The sequence below is a fragment of the Acinonyx jubatus genome, chromosome B1 (assembly GCF_027475565.1).
Source record: "Acinonyx jubatus isolate Ajub_Pintada_27869175 chromosome B1, VMU_Ajub_asm_v1.0, whole genome shotgun sequence".
Lineage (NCBI taxonomy): Eukaryota > Metazoa > Chordata > Mammalia > Carnivora > Felidae > Acinonyx > Acinonyx jubatus.
The window spans coordinates 72,776,806-72,797,018 of NC_069382.1; the positions used below are offsets into that span (position 1 = coordinate 72,776,806).

At 42.1% G+C, this 20,213-nt stretch overlaps 1 protein-coding gene across 4 annotated transcripts in view; it reads right to left on the reverse strand.

The window, feature by feature from the left end:
• The window catches only part of FHDC1 (FH2 domain containing 1), a 42,791-nt gene that overhangs the window by 12,129 nt on the left and 10,449 nt on the right, over positions 1–20,213 (reverse strand). For all 4 annotated transcript variants that reach the window (XM_027067501.2, XM_027067516.2, XM_027067507.2 and 1 more), the window contains exons 3-9: positions 13,879–13,940; positions 13,124–13,226; positions 7,283–7,368; positions 7,095–7,195; positions 2,864–2,934; positions 2,656–2,763; positions 574–644 (exon numbers count right to left, since the gene is read on the reverse strand). In XM_027067501.2, coding sequence (XP_026923302.1) covers positions 574–644; positions 2,656–2,763; positions 2,864–2,934; positions 7,095–7,195; positions 7,283–7,368; positions 13,124–13,226; positions 13,879–13,940 — 602 coding nt within the window. The remainder of the gene's footprint in view (positions 1–573; positions 645–2,655; positions 2,764–2,863; positions 2,935–7,094; positions 7,196–7,282; positions 7,369–13,123; positions 13,227–13,878; positions 13,941–20,213) is intronic.

Genomic DNA, 20,213 nt, shown 5'->3' on the forward strand with positions numbered 1-20,213 from the left:
ACATAGTACATATACACAGATTATAGCTACATTAAAACACACATTTACACTGGGATAAGAAGCAAATTAAAGTGATGTAAACACAGCTTTATGTTCGGTAGCTACTTTCTCTGTTGAGTGACGAATTTAAATACAATCCTTTCACAACCCTTGGTATGGTTCCAACTTCTTCTAATGCAATAGAAAATCAATGTACCATGTTAGATTCTACAGGGAAACGGCCCTGGACGTTTGACTGATATATGCCAACTCCCGAGGTAATAGGCTGTGTTGTTTGAGCTCTACCTGTTGGGTGTGGAGGGATTTGAAGTTCTCAATCCATACTGTTTTTACACTGATGATATTCATTAGGAAAGACTGAAATGGGGTTTTTAGCTTAAAAATAAAAGATTAAGTTTTCAAAACCCCCAATTTCCAAAGATGCACACACACCTCTGTAAGCAAATAAAAGGAAGGTCTGAAAATTCAACAAGACAAAACTTTTTAAAGTTATAATACCTTCACCAGTTTTCATTAAAAAATAGCTTCAAAAAATGTGAATCTTACAATTCACTTTCAGTCTTCCTTGCTTACCTAGCAGCCTCCTGAACGTGATGCAATTTTTCAGAAAAGTTTAGAAGAATGGCATCTTTCTTTTGGGCTTCCTAGAATAAAAACAGAATTTTCTCTCACTGTATGTATAAAACTGGAAGGAAACAATTTTCCCAAGGCTTAAAGGAACCTTAAAGTTCTTGTTTTTATGCTTAGTATATTCAAAGCAATTCACTGAAACATGAACTCTGATATTGTTAACAAGATTTACCAGAACTCCCCTACTCTCAAGATATATGTAACTTCCCAGAGCAACCGATCCTGACGTGAAATACAATTCATGTGCATGCAGAGTCAATGCAAGTGGGTGGTAGCTTAGCAGGGCCCATTGTTTCTAAGAGAATCCAATAAATCCTGCTTAAATACCACCCATACCTATGAGTGTGCCTGTATATGACCAAGATACCTTCAGCTGTTAAACCAGTTTGCAAAATGACTTTAATCAGAAGGTGCACAAGCCATGGAGGTATTTGCATTCTTCATCTGCTCAGAGGATACAAGGAAGGTAGGTATGAAGGAAGCAATCACCAACTCTGGAAACATCCCCACATGGGTAGGGACCAAGTTACAGAGAGCACCTGGATACATGGATCTAAAAGGACTGCCAGGGAAGCACCGGGTGGCTCATTTGGTTAAGCGTCTGACTCTTCATTTTGGCCAAGGTCAGGATCTTACAGTTCGTGAGACCGAGCCCCATGCTGGGCTCTGAGCTGACAGCACAGAGCCTGCTTGGAATTCTCTCCCTCTCTTTGCCCCTCCCTCCACTCACACGCTTTTCTCTCAAAAAAACAAAACCAAAACCAAAACAACAACAACAAAAACCTTTTAAATAAATAAATAAAAGAACTGCCAGAAGGCTACCTTCAAGGCACATAGGGTAAGGAAGACATTTTCTGGTTTTAATGCCCTGAAATTAACTTTTAAATTAGCCCTGAGTTCAACATGTCCTTTGTCTTCTGAAGAATGTCATAATAATTGTGTGTATTATTTATGGAGCGCTTACTCTGTGCCAAACACGAGTCTGGCACGTTATGAAATGATCCCCTTCAACCCTGTTGGTTACCTGTTTTGCAGTATCACTAGGCCCATGATTAGATGAAGAAATTGAAGGTCTTAATGTTTCAGTAACTTGTCTGAGGAAGTACAGCTAATAAAGGACAAGTCAAAATCCTAATTCCATCCTGTTCTGAAGCTCACACTAGAAACAAGCCCAGCTTCCTCCCCAGCTTAAACCTATATCTGTGTGATTGCTGTCAAAACAACAAAGGTGATCCAGTGAAGGAAAAACAAATCGATGTAATTCGTAATTTGAGATAATTTAACAACAAAGAGGCAACTGTCTTTGGCTGACTTTCCACTTTGTAATTGGTTGTTTCGGTATCACAAAGACCCAGTCAGAAATGGAGGTGATGGACAGGGGGAAGATACCAAACCCTGTGCTCGTGGCAAGGCGAGCTAACCTATAGTTCACAGAGGGACACCAGTGGAGGTGATCTTTTTCATTGCTCTGACCCCTTCACTCTACACTTACAAATCTAGTCAACCCAACATTGGGAATGTCTCACACCCAGGCCTCTGCTCTCCATCCGCGTGGCTAGGACTCTGATTCTCAGCTCTTGCCAAGCGATCAGAGCCAACTTCTGCCAAGAGGTGCCCTATTTCTAGTTCTCTCTCCACTGCAGCCCATTCTCATTATTGCCTTATTTTCCTAAAAACAAAGCCAACCTGCTCATGCCATTATGCTGTGCATGAGCTTCTGTTGGCTCCAAAACGCTACAGCATGAATCCAAATTCCCCAGCATTTAGGATGTGAACCCTTCATAATCGGGTTTTGCCAACCCTGTCCCCTGCCTCCCCCACCCCCTCCTCTTTCCTACTGTCCTACAACCCTAGGCACAGTTCAGCTCAGGAATCTGCAGAGTGCTTCTGCAAACAGAACCTTCTTAGAACCCACCACACCCTTTCCTATTTCCAGGTGATGCCCCCTTACACCTGGGAAAAACCTCCCCACCTCCGGGGACGATTCACACTCATTCTCTCTCTGAAGTCACCATTTCCACATACCTGTGCAACAAAGTGCAGAAGATTCATCCCAGGCTTGTTTGCTTTTGTGTCTGCCAATTTGAGCAAAGAAGACAGTTTAAATCCTACTGCATTGCCAGCATACCCTCCCTAAAGAAGACAAATCAAAAGAAAAAATATATACATATACCTCTGCACAGACAAATAAAGTGAGAAACGCAACATTTTAATGCTTTTGAATTTTACTTACTGCATTCATGATGTTCCCCGCCTGCAGCACCAAGTGTAATATTGAATGTAGCTCCTCACACAGCATCAGCTCTGTCAAAAAAGAACACACCACAGTCCCTTCAGCTTAAATGCACACGACAGTGACCACATCCAAGTTCAGGAAAGTCCGAAGCAAACTCTGACCCTACACTGCATGCAAAAACTGGAGGAAACAAATAAAGCAGCACATGCTGTGGTAGATCTAATGCACCATTTGCTACCGGTAATCCACGTCCTAGTGTTTACCTGGGAATCAAATAGGTATGATAGTTAAGTTTCACAAAATACTTCCATAACGAAAAGTTTCAAGTAGTGGAAAATGCAAAGGCCTTATGAAAAGCAGCATACTGTTACAGGAATAACCTTTTTCTCAGCAATTGTTTATTTTTTCCCTTTATATCCATTAGCCTTTGAGACTACATTTATAGAACCTGCAAACAGAGAGCAACATTCTGCTTCGTCGAGGAGCTACAAGGAGATAAAAAATAAACAGGTTGGGATGGCATGTAAATAACTTGCAAAGCACTAACCCTCAGGGTCCAAGCACCCAGAGAATCTGTTTATTTTATTCAAAACTATACATTTCATTTGGATTGGCTTAAAGGTTAAAAAGGAGCTTCTCACTGTAATATATTTTTAAATTAGCTCTTTATTTTTATTTATTTTTTTAATGTTCATTTGAGAGAGAGAGAGAGAGAGAGAGGGGAAAGTGAGCAGGGGAGGGGCAAAGAGAGAGGGGGCAGAGAATCTGAAATGGGCTTCAAGGTGTCAGCACAGAGCCCAGTGTAGGGCTCAAACCCTTGAACCATGAGATCATGACCTGGGCCAAAGTCAGACACTTAACCGACTGAGCCACTCAAGTGCCCATTTAAATTAGTTCTTTAACAAACACAGAGGCTTTTGTACACACATCTGTGCAAATAAACAGTATTAAAAATTGTTAATGTATTTAAGAAGCTAAAAAAAAGCTTATTAAAATTACACGATATATAGAAAATAAAATGTCACCTATGATTTTTTTAAGTTCATATTCTCCAATAAGTGTGGTATTACTTACAAAAACTTACATTTGGACCATTGCCTGTATTATGTTATCTAAGAAGGCCAGTATTTCAAGGTTAACCAGATAAGAAACGTTTCCACCGTGCCCACAAATTTGCCTTGCTCATTATGAAAACTATTCCTCCAACTCGATTTGAAGAGGAAGAACAACTCTTCCAACATTGCTGCGATAGCCTTGGTGTACAGGAAAAAATTTAAAAAAAAATTTTTTTAATGTTTGTTTATTTTTGAGGGAGAGAGAGAGAGAGAGGCAGAGTGCAAGTGGGGGAGGGGCAAAGAGAGAGGGAAACACAGAGTATGATATGTGCTCCAGGCTCTGATCTGTCAGCACAGAGTCCAAAGCAGGGCTCAAACCCACGAACGGCAAAGATCATGACCTGAACCGAGTTGGATGCTTAACTGACTGAGCTACCCCAGGCGCCTCCAGGAAAAAATTCTAAAAGGCCTCTCTAACTGAAAGAAGAAAAATCATCCTTAATTCTTAGTCTCCTCTCTAAAATGAATACGATGGACTGAAGAGAAACATTTTATCTCAACACAGACCAGAGCAACTAAACAGGAAAATCAAATAGGAATCAACAGTTCTACTCTTAACTGATAACTAGAAATCTAGAAAACAACCAAGAGGAAATCAGGCTGGCCCTGAAAACCCTGGAAAATGTGAGGGATAGGGAGCATCAGGGACTCCACCTTGGAGATGAGGAGTGCCCACACACATTCGAGGCCTGCCTGCTCAGCGCCAGAAATGCCAGAAGGCCAAACCTCATCACTGTGGAGTGAGACAGCAGAGCAACTCTCAGGAGTCTATCCAAGCTGCGTAAGCAAGCTATTCAAAGAAACAGACATAACCCATTGGCTGCTCTCAAATGTAAATAGCCCACCAGGTGTTAGAGTCTTGAGAGGAAGCAGGTGGGAGAGGAAACAGGGGGCAGAACTATCAGGAACCTGCAGAAGAGTCATGCTGGAGATGCCCAGGAGGAGTCAGGGGCCAGGAGGTATGCTTCCGGCAAAGCAGGTCCTGGACACCAGGGGCCAGAGGGTGGGAGGAAAAATGCAGCTGGCCTAGGCGCCCAGGCTTTGAGCAGGAGCCAGCACCCACATGCAGTCACTACACACTGCATAGTCACAGAGAGCTGACCTGGGAGAGGAACAAGAGCAAGCTGCAAGCAGCAAGGCTTACTCTGAAGCTTGGGATGAAAGAAACCTTCTTCTACAGGAGGATAATATGCTCACTGATGGATTAATTGGCTAATTAATTGACTAATTAATCAATTAATCACTTAGGGAGGAAAGTAAATGGAAATAAACCTTAATTGTCATCCCAGGTAATATCTCATTTCCCTTTTTAGGGTGTAGCAGATCTAGGCGCTTGCACTTCTAATTCCAATTGAATAGTTTTTATTTATTTTTTTAAATTTTTATTTATTTTTTACCGTTTTATTTATTTATTTATTTATTTTTTATTTATTTTTTTTTTCAACGTTTTTATTTATTTTTTTTGGGACAGAGAGAGACAGAGCATGAACGGGGGAGGGGCAGAGAGAGAGGGAGACACAGAATCGGAAACAGGCTCCAGGCTCTGAGCCATCAGCCCAGAGCCTGACACGGGGCTCGAACTCCCGGACCGCGAGATCGTGACCTGAGCTGAAGTCGGACGCTTAACCGACTGCGCCACCCAGGCGCCCCCCGTTTTATTTATTTTTGAGACAGAGAGAGACAGAGCATGAACGGGGGAGGGGCAGAGAGAGAGGGAGACACAGAATTGGAAGCAGGCTCCAGGCTCTGAGCCATCAGCCCAGAGCCTGACACGGGGCTCGAACTCCCGGACCGCGAGATCGTGACCTGAGCTGAAGTCGGACGCTTAACCGACTGAGCCACCCAGGCGCCCCATCAATTGAATAGTTTTTAAAAATAAGCTTATACCAGAGCTCCTGGGTGGGTCAGTCGGTTAAGCGTCCGACTTCCACTCAGGTCACGGTCCCGTGCTTCATGGGTTCGAGCTGTGTCAGGCTCTGTGCTGACAGCTCAGAGCCTGGAGGCTGCTTCAGATTCTGTGACTCCCTCTCTCTCTGCCTCCCCCCTCCGCCCCACCCCGCTTGCACTCTGTCTGTCTCCCAAAAAGAAATAAACATTAAAAAAAATTTTTTAAAGAATTATTTAAAAAAAAAAAAAAAAGCTAATACCAAGCTGGTGCAGCCACTGTGGGAAACAGTACGAGGTTCCTCAAAAACTCAAAAATAGAATTACCATATGATCTGGTAATTCCACTACTGGGTATTTACCCCAAATATATGAAAACACTAATTCAAAGGGATACATGCACCCCTATGTTTATAGCAGCATTATTTACGATAGCCAAGATATGCAAGCAACCCAAGTGTCCACTGACTGATGAATGGATAAAGAAAACACAATGTGTATATATATATATATATACACAATGGAACATTAGTCAACTATAAAAAACAATGAAATCTTGTCATTGGCAACAATATGCATGGATCTAGAGGATATAATGCTAAGTGAAATAAGTCAGAGAAAGACAAATACCACATGATTTCACTCATATGTGGAATGGAAGAAACAAAAACAGAGAAAAAGAGACAAACAAGAAAACAGACTTAATTATAGAGAACAAACTGGTGTTTACCGGAGGGGAGGTAGGTGGGGGGATGGGAGGAATAGGTGATAGGGATTACGGAGTGCACTTGTCATGATGAACACCGAGTGATGTATAGAATTGTTGAACACTACATTGCACACTTGAAACTAAGATAATACTGTACATTAAGCACACTGGAATTAAAAAAGTAAATGAATTTGTAAAAATTAAGAGAAGAATGCTTACTAAAAAGAATAAATATTTGGGGTGCCTGGGTGGCTCAATCGGTTAAGCATCCGACTTCAGCTCAGGTCATGATCTCACGATTCGTGAGTTCGAGCCCTGCATTGGGCTCTGTGCTGGCAGCTCAGAGCCTGGAGCCTGCTTCGGATTCTGTGTGTCCCTCTATCTCTGCCCCTCCCCCACTCGCACTCTGTCTCCCTCGGTCTCTCAAAAACAAGTAAGAAAAGAGTAAGTATTAAAATAAAATAAACTGCTACCAAAATTAATAAAAACAAATTACACGAAGCATCACGTATTCACTTACCTTTTGTAGCAGTTCTTAGAATTGTTATGTCTGTGTATAGAGAAGAACAAGAAGGTAAAAATTCCTTCTTTAGCACCATGGCTTCAATCCGAAGTGAATAGCTGAAAAATAAAAAGTAAACCTGTAGAATCTTATGTCATTAATTTTAAAACCTTACTCTGAAAAGAAGAGTGATGGATTATCCTTACTTTGGCACCTGAATCAAGTAGTGCAGAAAGGAATCTGCCAGCGACAGCTTGGACACATCTCCACTAAATGTTTTTAATTTCTTTATCTAAAAGACAAATGGAAAAGAAGGCAGACAAAAAAATAACTTATGATTAAAAGGTAACATTGTTTTAAATTTCATCTTAAAATTCCTTTAAGAAAATGAGACTTCAGTGCTCAATTCAAATCAAAAATGTAGGCCCAGGAAAAGACAGAAAAGGAAATCACCACATCTACTATGTTGTTTTTTGAAAGAAGATAAACCAAACAAATCAGAAAGAGAAGAGTTGTGTCACGTTTGTGGGTATAAACAATCCCAATCAAACCACAGAACCGGAGCCACAGGAATCCTCAGGGAGGTTACTAAAGGGTCAGATCTAAGGATGAAAATTTTCTGTAAAGTTATAATCTGGAAGGGAGATCACTGGGAGAAGACAGAAAAGACTGGGTTACCATTATAACATGGTCCTCTAAGTTCTTAATGAAAAAATCTTAATATTTTGGGTATTCTGGATATAAAATATTCTGACTGGGTAAGTGCTAACCGACCTTGCTGTGGCCCAAGTCCCCCTCCACAAGAATAACTTTATAGGAAGGGGATACTGTGTGCTGAGGTCACTACACGCTGGCTCTCCAGAAGGAAGGTAAAAAGGAAAATGGCTCAAGCAGCTGAGGTCAAGGTCAAGACTTCCTCCTATGAAAAAAATCAAGTAATAAAACAATATATACAGTCAGATCCCATTTCTATAAATTTTTTAAAAAGCGTCCACTATGCCCCCCTATCTTCCATGTACACACCTTATACACAGGCAAAAGACTAAAAAGGGCCACTTACACGGGTGATAGGATTAAGGCGACTATTGTTTTCTTCTGCTGCTCATTTTTATTTTCTCACGTCTACAATGAACATGCATTACTCTTGTAAAACATTAAACTCAACTAAAAGTTATTCCTTCAACCATAGCAAAGAAAAACAAAAGAGTTCTGACATGGGAACATAGCCAAACAGCTAGCAGGTGGGGATGGAAGCAAAGAGAGAGTTCTCAAACTGCATCAGAGCAAGTCAATGCCTTCCTCCCATAGAAAACGGGACCCACCCAGTGGAAAAACTCTTTTATGTCCCCTGTAGTAGTAGTCTAGCATCTTCCAACAAAAATACTTTACGGTAAGTAGAACCTTGGGGCTACTTTTAAGTAGACGGCCTATCTCTGCAGCTAACTGTTGCCAATAAGCACTTACCATCTTTCAGGACTCTTTATAAAGCTTACTACTCTCTTCCATCCCCTGGGTTATGGGGGGGGTCCCATAAAAATAACATGATGTCTCTGTCTCTTGGAAAATAGGAAACGACAGTTCCAAAACACAGGGGAGGGAAAATCTGCAAAGATCCACAAGCTGAAGTAGCTACATCAACTACCTGAAAATTCAAAACGTAATAGTGCAGACTCACTGGTGGTTAAGACTGCGGTTTTTTTGGTTTTTGGTTTTTTTTCCCCAACGGGCAGAAAATAGCCATTTATCAAACTGCATTATTTCCCCTACCTTTAGGGCCCCAAAGTGAATTTACCATTTTTAGCCATACTCAGTTTAAGGGCAGACGGAATTTCTGGTTTAGCTAAACCCAAACCAATGCCTGGCTGAACTGAGAAAGCCACAGGATGAATCCTGATCCCTTGTGAACTAGAGTTTGGCGGTTCACTATATATGGGCAGGGGCAGATTGAGGTTGTACCTTTTGTAAGACCATCTACGCAGCATGTGCAAAGCTTCTGAAAACAGCACAATTTTCTGTCTAAAACATAGGAATAGGTCATGCTAAATCAACTTGGTAGATATTTCTATTAAACATGTGCTCAACTCTAACTGAACAATGATTAATCTCCTTCACTTGTATAAAGAGCTAAAAAAATGTTTATGGATTTCAAGAGAATGGTGATGGAAAGATAGTCCTGAATTTAAGTGCCATGTATACAGTTCTTAGTTCCATTTCAAAATGAGCCTTATGTTCATTAAGAGGGATTATCGTACCTTCGCAGTGGTAGGGAGGTAAAAGAGAGGTGAACAAACCCTATAATTATTGTGCATTCTCGTCATCATCAAACAGCATTTATCAAACATTGTTAGGCATAATTTTGTTGGCTGAGCCAAGTGACTCTCATTATGACCTGGTTGTGCCCGGTTTCTGTCCTAATAGCAAACAGCATGCTCCTTAAGACTCACACATTCCAAAGGGCAGACCTCCTTCATCCCATCTAATTCCACTCACATGGCCTTGAAATAGCAAGATTTCCCACCAACAAACTCACCCAACAGAAGACCTTGGGGCTTCCCCCCTGTCATTCCCCTCCCAGGGGCAGAGTCAGCAAAGAAGGTAGGGATGAAGTGATGAAAATGTCAAACGACGCAACCAACCTGATGCCAGAGAGAACAGAAAATCTCTACCACCTTCCCGCCCTTTATCCTTGACAGTGATGCAGGGATGGGGCACCAGCCCCGACACAGGGAAGGGCTTGCAGGCTGGGTCAGGGCTCCCTTCCACCGTCCTCCCTGTTCCTACACAAGCCTCTTCCCTGTCCCCTCTCTGGGCACAGGAATACTTTTCAGGACAAAGAACCCACTCCCACTGCTTTTATTTCTGGGTCTACCCTCTTCCTCTGCAAGTTTCAACTACGAGTTTAAGGCGAGATGAACAAACAACGCCAGATAAAAGATTTGTGGTGAAGGGCAGAGAGATCCTGAAAACAAATTAACCTTCTGCTGGCTTGTCAGCTGAGAATGCGGGACAGAAAAGGGCTGTTTCCGCTCGTATTTTCAACATGCTGATAAGATTACGGTATCATTCAAGTGACACTCACGCTGGTCCTCTGTGAAAGTAGGGGCGATGAAAAGGCTGGGAAGCCAGTGCGGTGCAAGGCGGGGTCTTGAGAACCTTTGCCCTTCCTTCCTCAAAGGGAGGCAGTGGAGCGCAGCAGAAGGAACTGTTGTGGGCTCAAATAACGCGCAAATCCACCTTCCTCAACGGCTTATCAACTATGTGCCACTAGATGGGCTCTGGCTAACTTGTGTGAGCCTCAGTTTCCTCTCTGTAAAATGAGGAGTATCTTACAATGTTGCCAGGAGAATTAAATGAAAGAGACACACTAAATAATCCCAGCTATGGTTTAGTGACTTTCTATGTGCGAGGCACTGGGCTACGTACGCACTTGAGCACATTATCTCGCTCGACTGGATTTTGCCCTGCCCAGTGCCTGGAACATGGGGACACTCAATAAATGTTTAGTCCCTTCTTGTGCAAAAAACGAGCACAGAACGTTACACCACAGACTTAGCAACATGCAGTTACGCAGACACTTGTGCATTTATTAACATATTTCTGCCACATTCCTAAACCTCTCTCACTTGGCACTGACTCCCTCTTGGCCTCATCCCCATCCTCCACCCTCCACCAAGACTCTGGGGTCGGCCCTGGTCCGGGTGGTGCCAGAGGCCATGCAGCACTCACAACAAGGCCCTTGCAGGGGGCACTGGTCATGAGGTGGCTTCGGCTTTCCCCAAGACTCCCCTGGCCAGGCCAGTGCAGAACCCCAGAGTGGGTTAGGGAGGGGCGCCAAGATGCCCTGGGGGACTGTCAGGGTGTTCCTGCTGAAGGAAGCTCCCAGTTGAGTGTGGAGGGTGTGGTGAACTGAAGCCAAGAGTCAGTAATGTAAACAAGAAAGAGTGTGAGCAAGCTTGTCGGATATTCAGACTGAGGATGACCCTGCAGAGGAGGGAGAAGCAGCTGCAGCCTGGCTCAGTGGCTGGGACGCCTGTCGGGATCCCAGGGCGGTGTTTCATCCCAGCAGGACACTGTCTCCGGGGTCAGCTAATTGTCTGGGGGTGAGTGAAAGCCTCAGGACTCAGGGCAGCGCCTGGGTGGGTTTTAGTCATCTTGCCCTTAACATCCCCCCCACCACACATTTGAATTATATCCCACACACAACTCAAAAAGCAGGGTTCTTTTAAACACGAGAGGTTTGACAGCTAAGCTGCTTCTCTGAAAAATCCCAGAGTCTTCCACAGCCTTTGCATTCTCTAATCACCTCTGAATTAAAAATTAGAAATGAAGATATTAAGAAAACTGTACTTAATCTGCCAACTCTTCATGGCACAAAGCTGGCAGTCTCCCCCATGCCTAACCTCCATTTAGTTAGAAACTCAGAGCTTTTTAGAGCATATTCACATGTACTATCAAATCTGATCCTCACTTAAATAAACGATGAGGTCAGTTAGGAGTGGGAACCAGAACAGCCCTAAGGAGGAGACATGAAAAAAGCCCAAGCAGGAGTAAGATTTTGAGACCAACGCAATCCTTTTAAAATTCAAATTAATTAAATCCTATCCATCCTCATTAAAGGTTTTTGGGACTCTCATTCTTTACATTAAAAAAAAAAGAAAAAAAGACTAAGGACTGTTTAGCATATAAGATCCAGGGTAAATTATGATTTAATGTACCTTCCCTTCAGGACTTTAAGACCCTCCACTAACATTAATAAATGCTGTTAATTAATCTTAGCTTAGGGGCGCCTGGGTGGCTCAGTCGGTTAAGTGTCCGACTTCGGCTCAGGTCATGATCTCACAGTTTGTGGGTTCGAACCCCGCATGGGGCTCTGTGCTACCAGCTCAGAGCCTGGAGCCTGCTTCGGATTCTATGTCTCCCTCTCTCTCTGCCCCCTCCCTTGCTCATTCCCTCTCTTTCTCTCTCTCTCTCAAAAATAAATAATAAAGATTAAAAAAAATTAAAAAAAAATTAATCTTAGCTTAGATAAATTACACTTAATTTGCAAACAGAAAACCTGACATAGAAAGAGAGGTTCAGGTTACCAAATACACCTAGAATATCGAGCTACCTCGTAAGACCCTCAAGTTGGCATTGTGAGTTTATCACTGATCGATATAAAAGAAAAAGCACAGATATATACTTCTCTTGTTATCAATGGCACTAAAGTCGAATTCCATAAATTATGTCTGGGAAGAAGAGAGGGATGCGGGAGGAGGAAGCAGTGGTATGTGTAGAAAGGATAACTTACACTTTTCACTTTAAGATTCTGTATTATTCAAATGTTTACAAGCACATGTATTCATGTAATTTCTTACTGAAGTTTTTCAGGGTCCCCTTCTTCAAAAATAATCGGCAACATGACAATGTTATAAACTGTTTTTTTCTATCAAGCTCCTAACCATTCAACAGTTCAGTTAATTCAGTCTAAAAAAAAGATCAATAACTTTATATTGTAGTACTATATTGCTATCACAGCAATTTTCACCTTTTAGTCAATTAGACATTTATTAACAGTTTACCTACCTCTCCAAAATTTTAGAGCATATCCATCCCAAAGAGGTTTCGTTTTACTTTTTTGTTTAAAAAGTGTATGCATTTATAAAATAACCTGGGTACAGCCTAGGCAAAAACCATCACTGGAAGATGGAAAAGGAAACCAAAGTTCATATTCAGGTCCCACGTGCCGAGTACCACATCCAGCGCATAGCTAGGCTTTCAGCATCCTGACAATCCAGCGAGGCAAGCACCATCATCCTCTCTGCATAGGTGTGGAAACTGAGTTCACTGCAGTTAGGAAACTTGCAAGGGTACAGCTTCAGTTTAAACCTAGATTCCCTAACTCCACAACTTACACTCCCTCTCTTAGGTGACTTTTTACTTTTAGGTGAGAAAACTCTGGCTCCGAGTAGCAGAGTCCCCTTCCCATGTGAGTTTTGACACTCTGAAAAATGTTAAGGTTTTATCATCACTCCTAACATCTAAAATTCATGTGCCAAATTCCTTACCTCCTCTGACTCTGGCAAAAGCTTAAGAAATTCTCGCAGCGTCTCTGATCCATAATGTTCACTCTTTCCTTGATGAATATCTTCTACGATGGACTGAGGAGACCTTGAAAAGACAATTAATCAGATTCCATTTCACATTTGCTGAAGTGCCAAAGAAACACAAGCCAGTGGAAATTAAAACAAATCACCTCCACCCTCCTGCCATCCCGCCTTCTTCCCAGTCTGAGGGACATGCTGTGTCAGTGATCACAAGGGCCCCACTGCCAGGGAAAACAGGGATGCTGACACGCTCTTCATCCAGAAGCCCATCCTTGGGCATCCCAGAAAGGCAGCAACCTCTGGGGGTCTTCTCTGGGTGAAGAAAAGCAATCCTCTGGTCACATGGAAACCTGGCGAGCCTTTCCTTTCCACTGTAGAACACTGGCATTTAACCACTGTTGACTCACCAGTCCAACTTCCACTCGAGGGGCAACACTACAGATGAATTTATAAATTCCCTGACATGACAGGCTTGAACAGACACCCCCAGGCAACTCTCCCTGTACTTCAAGCCACTAGGTTCTGTTTTCATGCAGGAAAACAGCAGAGATTGACAGACACTTGGGTACTCATCACACCATGTATCTAACAAGGATATACAAGTATGAGGAATGACTTTTGCTTTTATTAGAAGCTGAATTTCAGCTCAGCCACACCCAGACTGATGCTGACAGTGTGGATGAGACTAAAGTTGCAAATATGTGCAAAAACCTTACTTCTTAAATTGCTTAAGAAATATCCCAATGTTCATGCTCCGTTTTGCATCCAAGATAGTAATCTGGAAAAAAATAGACACACGTAAGACTAGTAAAGAACAAATAAAAAGAGTTGGAGGAAAGGAGAGAATTAAAACCTATCAAAATACGACACTAATTTATAAGAGAATAACTTCCAATATGTAAATCTGGTGATTAATCGATATACCTAATGCAGTTTTGCAAACATTAAAATATTATCATCTCTCCAAATTTTCTGCAATGATATATTTCCTTGACTATAATAACTATACATACCTATTTTATTTTTAATTTTAACGTTTATTTATTTTTGATAGAACACAAGGTGGGGAGAAGAGAGAGAGGGAGACACAGAATCTGAAGCAGGCTCCAGGCTCTGAGCTGTCAGCACAGAGCCTGACATGGGGCTCCAACCCAAAGGCCATGAGATCATGACCTGAGCTGAAGTCGGTGGCCCAACCGAGCCACCCCAGGCGCCCCGTACATATCTATTTTAATCTTATATAACTTTTTTTAAAGTTTTAAAATGTTTAATTATTTTTGAGAGAGAGAGAGAGAGAGAGAGAGAGACAGAGATGGGGAGAGAGAAAGGGAGATACAGAATATGAAGCAGGCTCCAGGCTCCAAGCTGTCAGCCCAGAGCCCAACACGGGGCTCGAACCCACAAGCAGTGATATCATGATCTGAGCTGAATTCAGATGCTCAATCGACTAAACCACCCAGGTGCCCCTCTTACATGACTTTTAATGAATAATGTATATTAAAATTTGTTTAATTTAGCAATTTCCTCTTAGAATAACTAACAGCCTGCATTTAAAAGCCCAAATTTGACAAGAGCACACTGTATACATTGTATGTTAGCTATCTTGACAATAAATTATATTTTAAAAAAAAGAAAGAGAAAAAAAAATAAAAGCCCAAATTTGAAAAGCAGGTGTCTTAGCATAGAAGATCATATGAAATTTAAACTAAGAAAGTAAAAAATAACGGAAGATATTGCAGAGTCCCAACCCTGATTTAGGGATATAGAAGGACCAATACTGTTATTTTCAGAAATGTAATAAAATTAATTTTTTTTCAAAAAGAAAAATTTCTTTTCATTGAAAAAGAATACATATGTCCAATAGCCCTTTCAGGAGGAGGTAAGAAAGTCTTCTAAATTTTATTTACTCAAAATTTATCAAGGAAAATTCTTGTGCTGTCTTTCACCAAGTCTAAGATGCATGTTAACATCTCTGAAATCAGGAGGGATCTTACAACGTGTGGCGTCTTTGAGTTAATGAAATGCGGTGCTATTCTAATGTACTGTCAAAACCCAGATTTTGGCTGCAGTAGGTTTTAGCTGTCCAAAATCAATAATTGGGCAGGGTTTTATCAGATTAGAAATTAGACAGAACCTTTTTTGGACAGTGGGGTGGATGTTGTTATTGTAAACAGAACTTTTTCTTTCTCTGGCAGCAAATATACAAGAGGCGTGGAGGCAAGATAGCCTTAAAACTGCTGCAATTTTTTTCATCTGGTTTTTGGTAAAGGGAGACTAGCTAAAACAGGAATGTTGTTATAATTCTCTTCCTTTCCAAATGTATGTGATTCATTGTGAACAAAAGAGAATCAGGTTTCAGATTAAATTCCTGGTCTCTGGGCCTGCTTCTAAGTTTATAAGCAGCAGCAAGAACTGTTAACCCAATTTAATGGCACTTCCTGGCTCTAAGGTTAAATTTTTACAAGAGTATGGCTGCCTCCTTTTGAAGACTAATCTTAAACAATCACATTATTTACTATCCTAGGGGTTTACTTTATGTTCACGCAATCACCTGCCAGCCATAAAATAAACTCCCAAGCAATCAGGACAGGCTCCTTATGGGACTCCTACCCAAGGACTACAGTTCAAGTTCAGTGTGAAGGTAGGGGAGAAGAGGGGGGAAGAGAGGGAGAGAATAAAACCTGTCAAACTTAACACCCTTTAATGAGGAAAGCCCACACCAGACAGAGGAATCTAAATTCAGTAAGACAGAAAACTATGTCTTATTATAATTCATAAATTAAAAAGCCACAAGTAAGAACACGTATACTGATACAGTGACAGACATTTCCAAAGAACTTCCTCAGCACACACTTCTTGCCCCCAACTCCAATCTCCACCCTTAACCCTCTGATGCTCTGTGCCCTTGACGGATTCACAGCTACCGCTGCAGGAAGTGACAGAGAAATTACTCTTATTGTTCCTATCTGACAAATAAGGAAACCGAGCCTCAGAGATGTCATTTTTTATACTTTCCCCAAAGCAACACGAGAACTTCAGTTCTAGCTAGCCTGGGTCTCTCTGGTTCCTTTTCTCTCTAGTTCCTGTGAGTTTTAACACTGCTGAGGATACAGGAATATTAGAGAAGTGGCAATGTTCCCCCACAGCCTCGGGCGGGTATCCACATTGGGATGTTCCTCCAGGAATGGGGGCAGATCTATAGAAAGCCATCCACAGGGCCTGGCCAGGTTCCCCGGAGACTCCAGAGCTGTCTGTGTGGGATGATGGAGAGAAATCGTGTTCTCACAGCTGACACAGCCTCCAGGAGCTGCTGTCATACTTGACACAGAGCAGCCACAGCCTGGGGCAGCGACTGTCTCCACCGCTTGAAGCAAACCTTCTGAAAATGGTCGCTAATTTAAGACAATTCAGCAACAGTCCTAAGAAAAACCTGGGCTGGCCATCACAGAGCACCTTCCAGGGAACACGACAGGAAAACGAGACAACTGGCTGCCTTCCAGGGTCAGTCCCATTCTCTCCTGGCATCCTCAGATTTGCCTAGTGCACAATCTGACTCTCTCTCACAGGTTATCATATCCGATCCTTCTAAAGGAGTGTTATAAAAGTGTCTGTTAAAGTGCTTTAAAGCAGGTTATCATTTCACCTGTAAATTAGCTTATCTTACTTCCCAAAGGCTTGCCGCCTCAGAGCTGGGCAATTCAGGAACCCCATGCGTGTGGGACTGGGTGGTGTTTTGGAAGCATCCAGAGTAGTGGACTTGCTGGCTGCACAGGCTGAGACAGACAGCCTCAGGAACAAGGATTCCCTCCCTGCCTACCAGTTCCAGTTGAAGGTAATCTACTTTTCTGAACACTGCAGGACACGGAGGCAGGACCCGGACAGAAGTCAGGGCCTGTCTTAGCAGGTGCAGCCAGCGTACTGTAGAGCTCAGGGGCTTTCCCATGAAAGGCGCACTCAAGAGTTAAGCCAGCCCTGGTGAACAAGGGGCTCACCTTGTGCCACCCCGAGGACTTCCCACCAGGATGTGAGGTGGCCCTGCTAGGGGAACAGGCTCCCCACAGACTGCCAGGGTGGCCCGGGGGGCTCCGCCACCCTGAGGCACTGAGACTGCATGCAGCACTCAGTAAAGGGTGTGATTGGCTGTACCGCTCCTCTCGTGCAAACCTCCAGATAAGTGCTCCTACCTCCTCCCACAATTCTTTTTTTGTTTATTTAGAGGGGGGGGGGGAGAGAGAGAGAGAGAGAGAGAGAGATCCCATGCATAGGGGAGGGGCAAAGACAGAGGGAGACAAAGAGAATCCCAAGCAGGCTCAGCGCTGTCCGCGCAGAGCCCAACATGGGGCTCGTACTCACGAACCATGAGATCATGACCTGAGGCCAAATCAAGTGTCAGGATGCTTAATCAAGGCGCCCCCCACCCCTCTACAATTCTTGTACTTTTATCTACTACCAACTACTACAAAATCTGCCTCCCCTGTTCTTTAAAGAGAAGAAATAGCTTTTCGTTTTTAGTTGTGGTAAAATACATGTAACATTCACCATCTTAACCATTTTTTTTTTTCAAGTAATCTCTACACCCAACATGGGACTCAAACTCACAACCCTGAGATTAAGAGTTGCAGGCTCTACTGAATGAACCAGCCTGGAGGCCCCCATCTTAACCATTTTTAAACGGTATCATCAACTGCCTTCACACTGTTGTGCACCCATCACCACCACATCCACAGAACTCTTCCCATCTTGCAAAATTGCAACTCTGTACCCATTAAATCGTAACTCCCCATTTCCTCCTTCCTTCAGCCTCTGGCAACCACCTTTCTACTTGCTGTCTCTATAAATTGGACCATTCTGGGTACTTTACATTAAGTAGAATCATACAGCATTTGTCCTTTTGTGAATGGTTTATTTCACTTAACATAATATCTTCAAGGTGGAAGAAGAAATTTTTAAGCCACTTTTGTTTCAATATGTCCAAGAGGGCTTCCTTGACTACTTTAAGTACCACTAAATGGTGTTTATTTCAATGCCATGTCAAATTCTGAAAAGCAAAATTTTAAAAATCTTCCTGTATCCTCTACAGATGTAGCTTTTGGTTTCTGAGGTTTTTTATGTGTACTTTTCCAGCCCAGGTTTGGGGAAAAATATAAAAACCTAGGTTTTTTTTTTTTTTTCTTCTTTCAAATGTATTTCAAATACTCATCTAGTTCTGTAGTTCTGGATTGAGCATGTCCCAGAATTCTAGAACTTACTGGGATCATAACAAAAATTGAGAAATAACTGATAACCTGAATGAGTGTGAGAGAATAAGATATTTCTTCTCAGAAACTTAGAAAAAGCAATCTTCCTTCCATCCTCTCTTCCTCTTTCTCTAGTAAGTGATTTCAGTTATTTCTTACATAGTATTATTAATTAATGTTAATTGTAAAGATTAATTCAGGGGCACCTGGGTGAATCGGTCAGGTTAAGCGTCCGACTTCAGCTCAAGTCATGATCTCACGGTTCATGAGTTCAAGCCCCGCATGGGGCTCTGTGCTGACAGCTCAGAGCTTGAAGCATGCTTCGGATTCTGTGTCTCCCTGTTTCTCTGTCCCTCCCTCCCTCTCTCTCTCTTACAAATAAACATAGAAAAAAATTTTTTAAATGTAAATATTACTACAGACATCATATTGTGTTCCAACATTTGTATCTTCTTTTCTTTTTTTATTTCACTTTATTGACGTATACTTGACAAGTAAAATTGTAAGATATTTAAAGTGTGCATCATGCTTATAATGATATATGTAAACATGGTAGAAGGACTCCCCCATCTATCACCTCCCATATTTATCTCTTTTTTCTCTTCTTTGGAGAAAGGCATTTAAGTTCCACTCTCTTAGCAAATTTCAGTTATACAACACAATGTTATCAACTGTAGTCGCTGTATTACATCCTCGGGCTTCATTCATCTTGTGTTTTCTTTGTCAGTCCCAATTCTGATGTATCATATGGACAAATACTCCCTTTGCATCCTTGGTTCAGTTCTGCCAGCTCAGCTACCTTTAATTTCCTTTGGAAGATACCACTTGGCCAAGACGGTCCCTTCCCTTAAGAGCATTTCATATTCTAGAGGGAGGCAGGTACAGACCCAACTAACCAGTGTGAGTGAGACTCTGAGGGGGCTGGGGAGCCACAGTAACAGATGCACAGGGAACACCTCAGGGAAGAGGTCAGTGAACTCCAAAAAGAAGGTGGAGCTTGTGCTGACTCTTGTTATTATTATCTCCAGTAATATATTTTTGTTATTTCTAATTACTTTATTATAGTTTAATTATTACTCTAACATTTGTAGCTTCCTGAAGTTAATTTATAGGTAACAGAGATACAAGGATAGCAATATTTCATAACCTCCTCCTCCACGTACTAAATGTTTTCATTTACTATTTTGAGTGTTGTTCTTCCTAAATCCAGCCATTCCTGAACCCAGCTCTTCCTTATCTTCTAGCAACTTCTTTCTTTGGAGTATAATGGAACTTATTTGTAATGCTTTATGCGCCCTTTGAAGTAGCAGTCAACCACATAATGGCAGGCCACTTCCGTAGGAGGTTATTTCACATATTTCAAGGGGACATTATCTGATCTCTGGCATGTCTGAACCTCCAGAATTATGGCCTGTGTAGTGGCGGGTTGGGATGCCATGTTTCCAGGCTCAGGATGGGTCCCTCTGCCAAGCCTGCTGTTCAGGGTATTGTCCATTCCACACAGACAGGTGGTGACAACTATTACGTTTAACCCTGGGCTCCACTTACTACCAAGTAAATCGGAAGACTTATTATCGGGCCTTGTGGAAACTATAACTGCTGAGTTGTAATTTCTTTAGAAGAAAATCTAATGGGGGAAGAAAATAGCATGTACTGTAGTCTTTTACTGAAAATTTTAAAAAGTATATATACTTCTAGCCATGTTGGAGATAGCATGAAAAATTGAGAATAATTCTGGATAACCCTCTGTTATATGACAATATTACCTAATACACTTAAATCCTTCTACCTAACTACTTATCCTATCTGAGTAC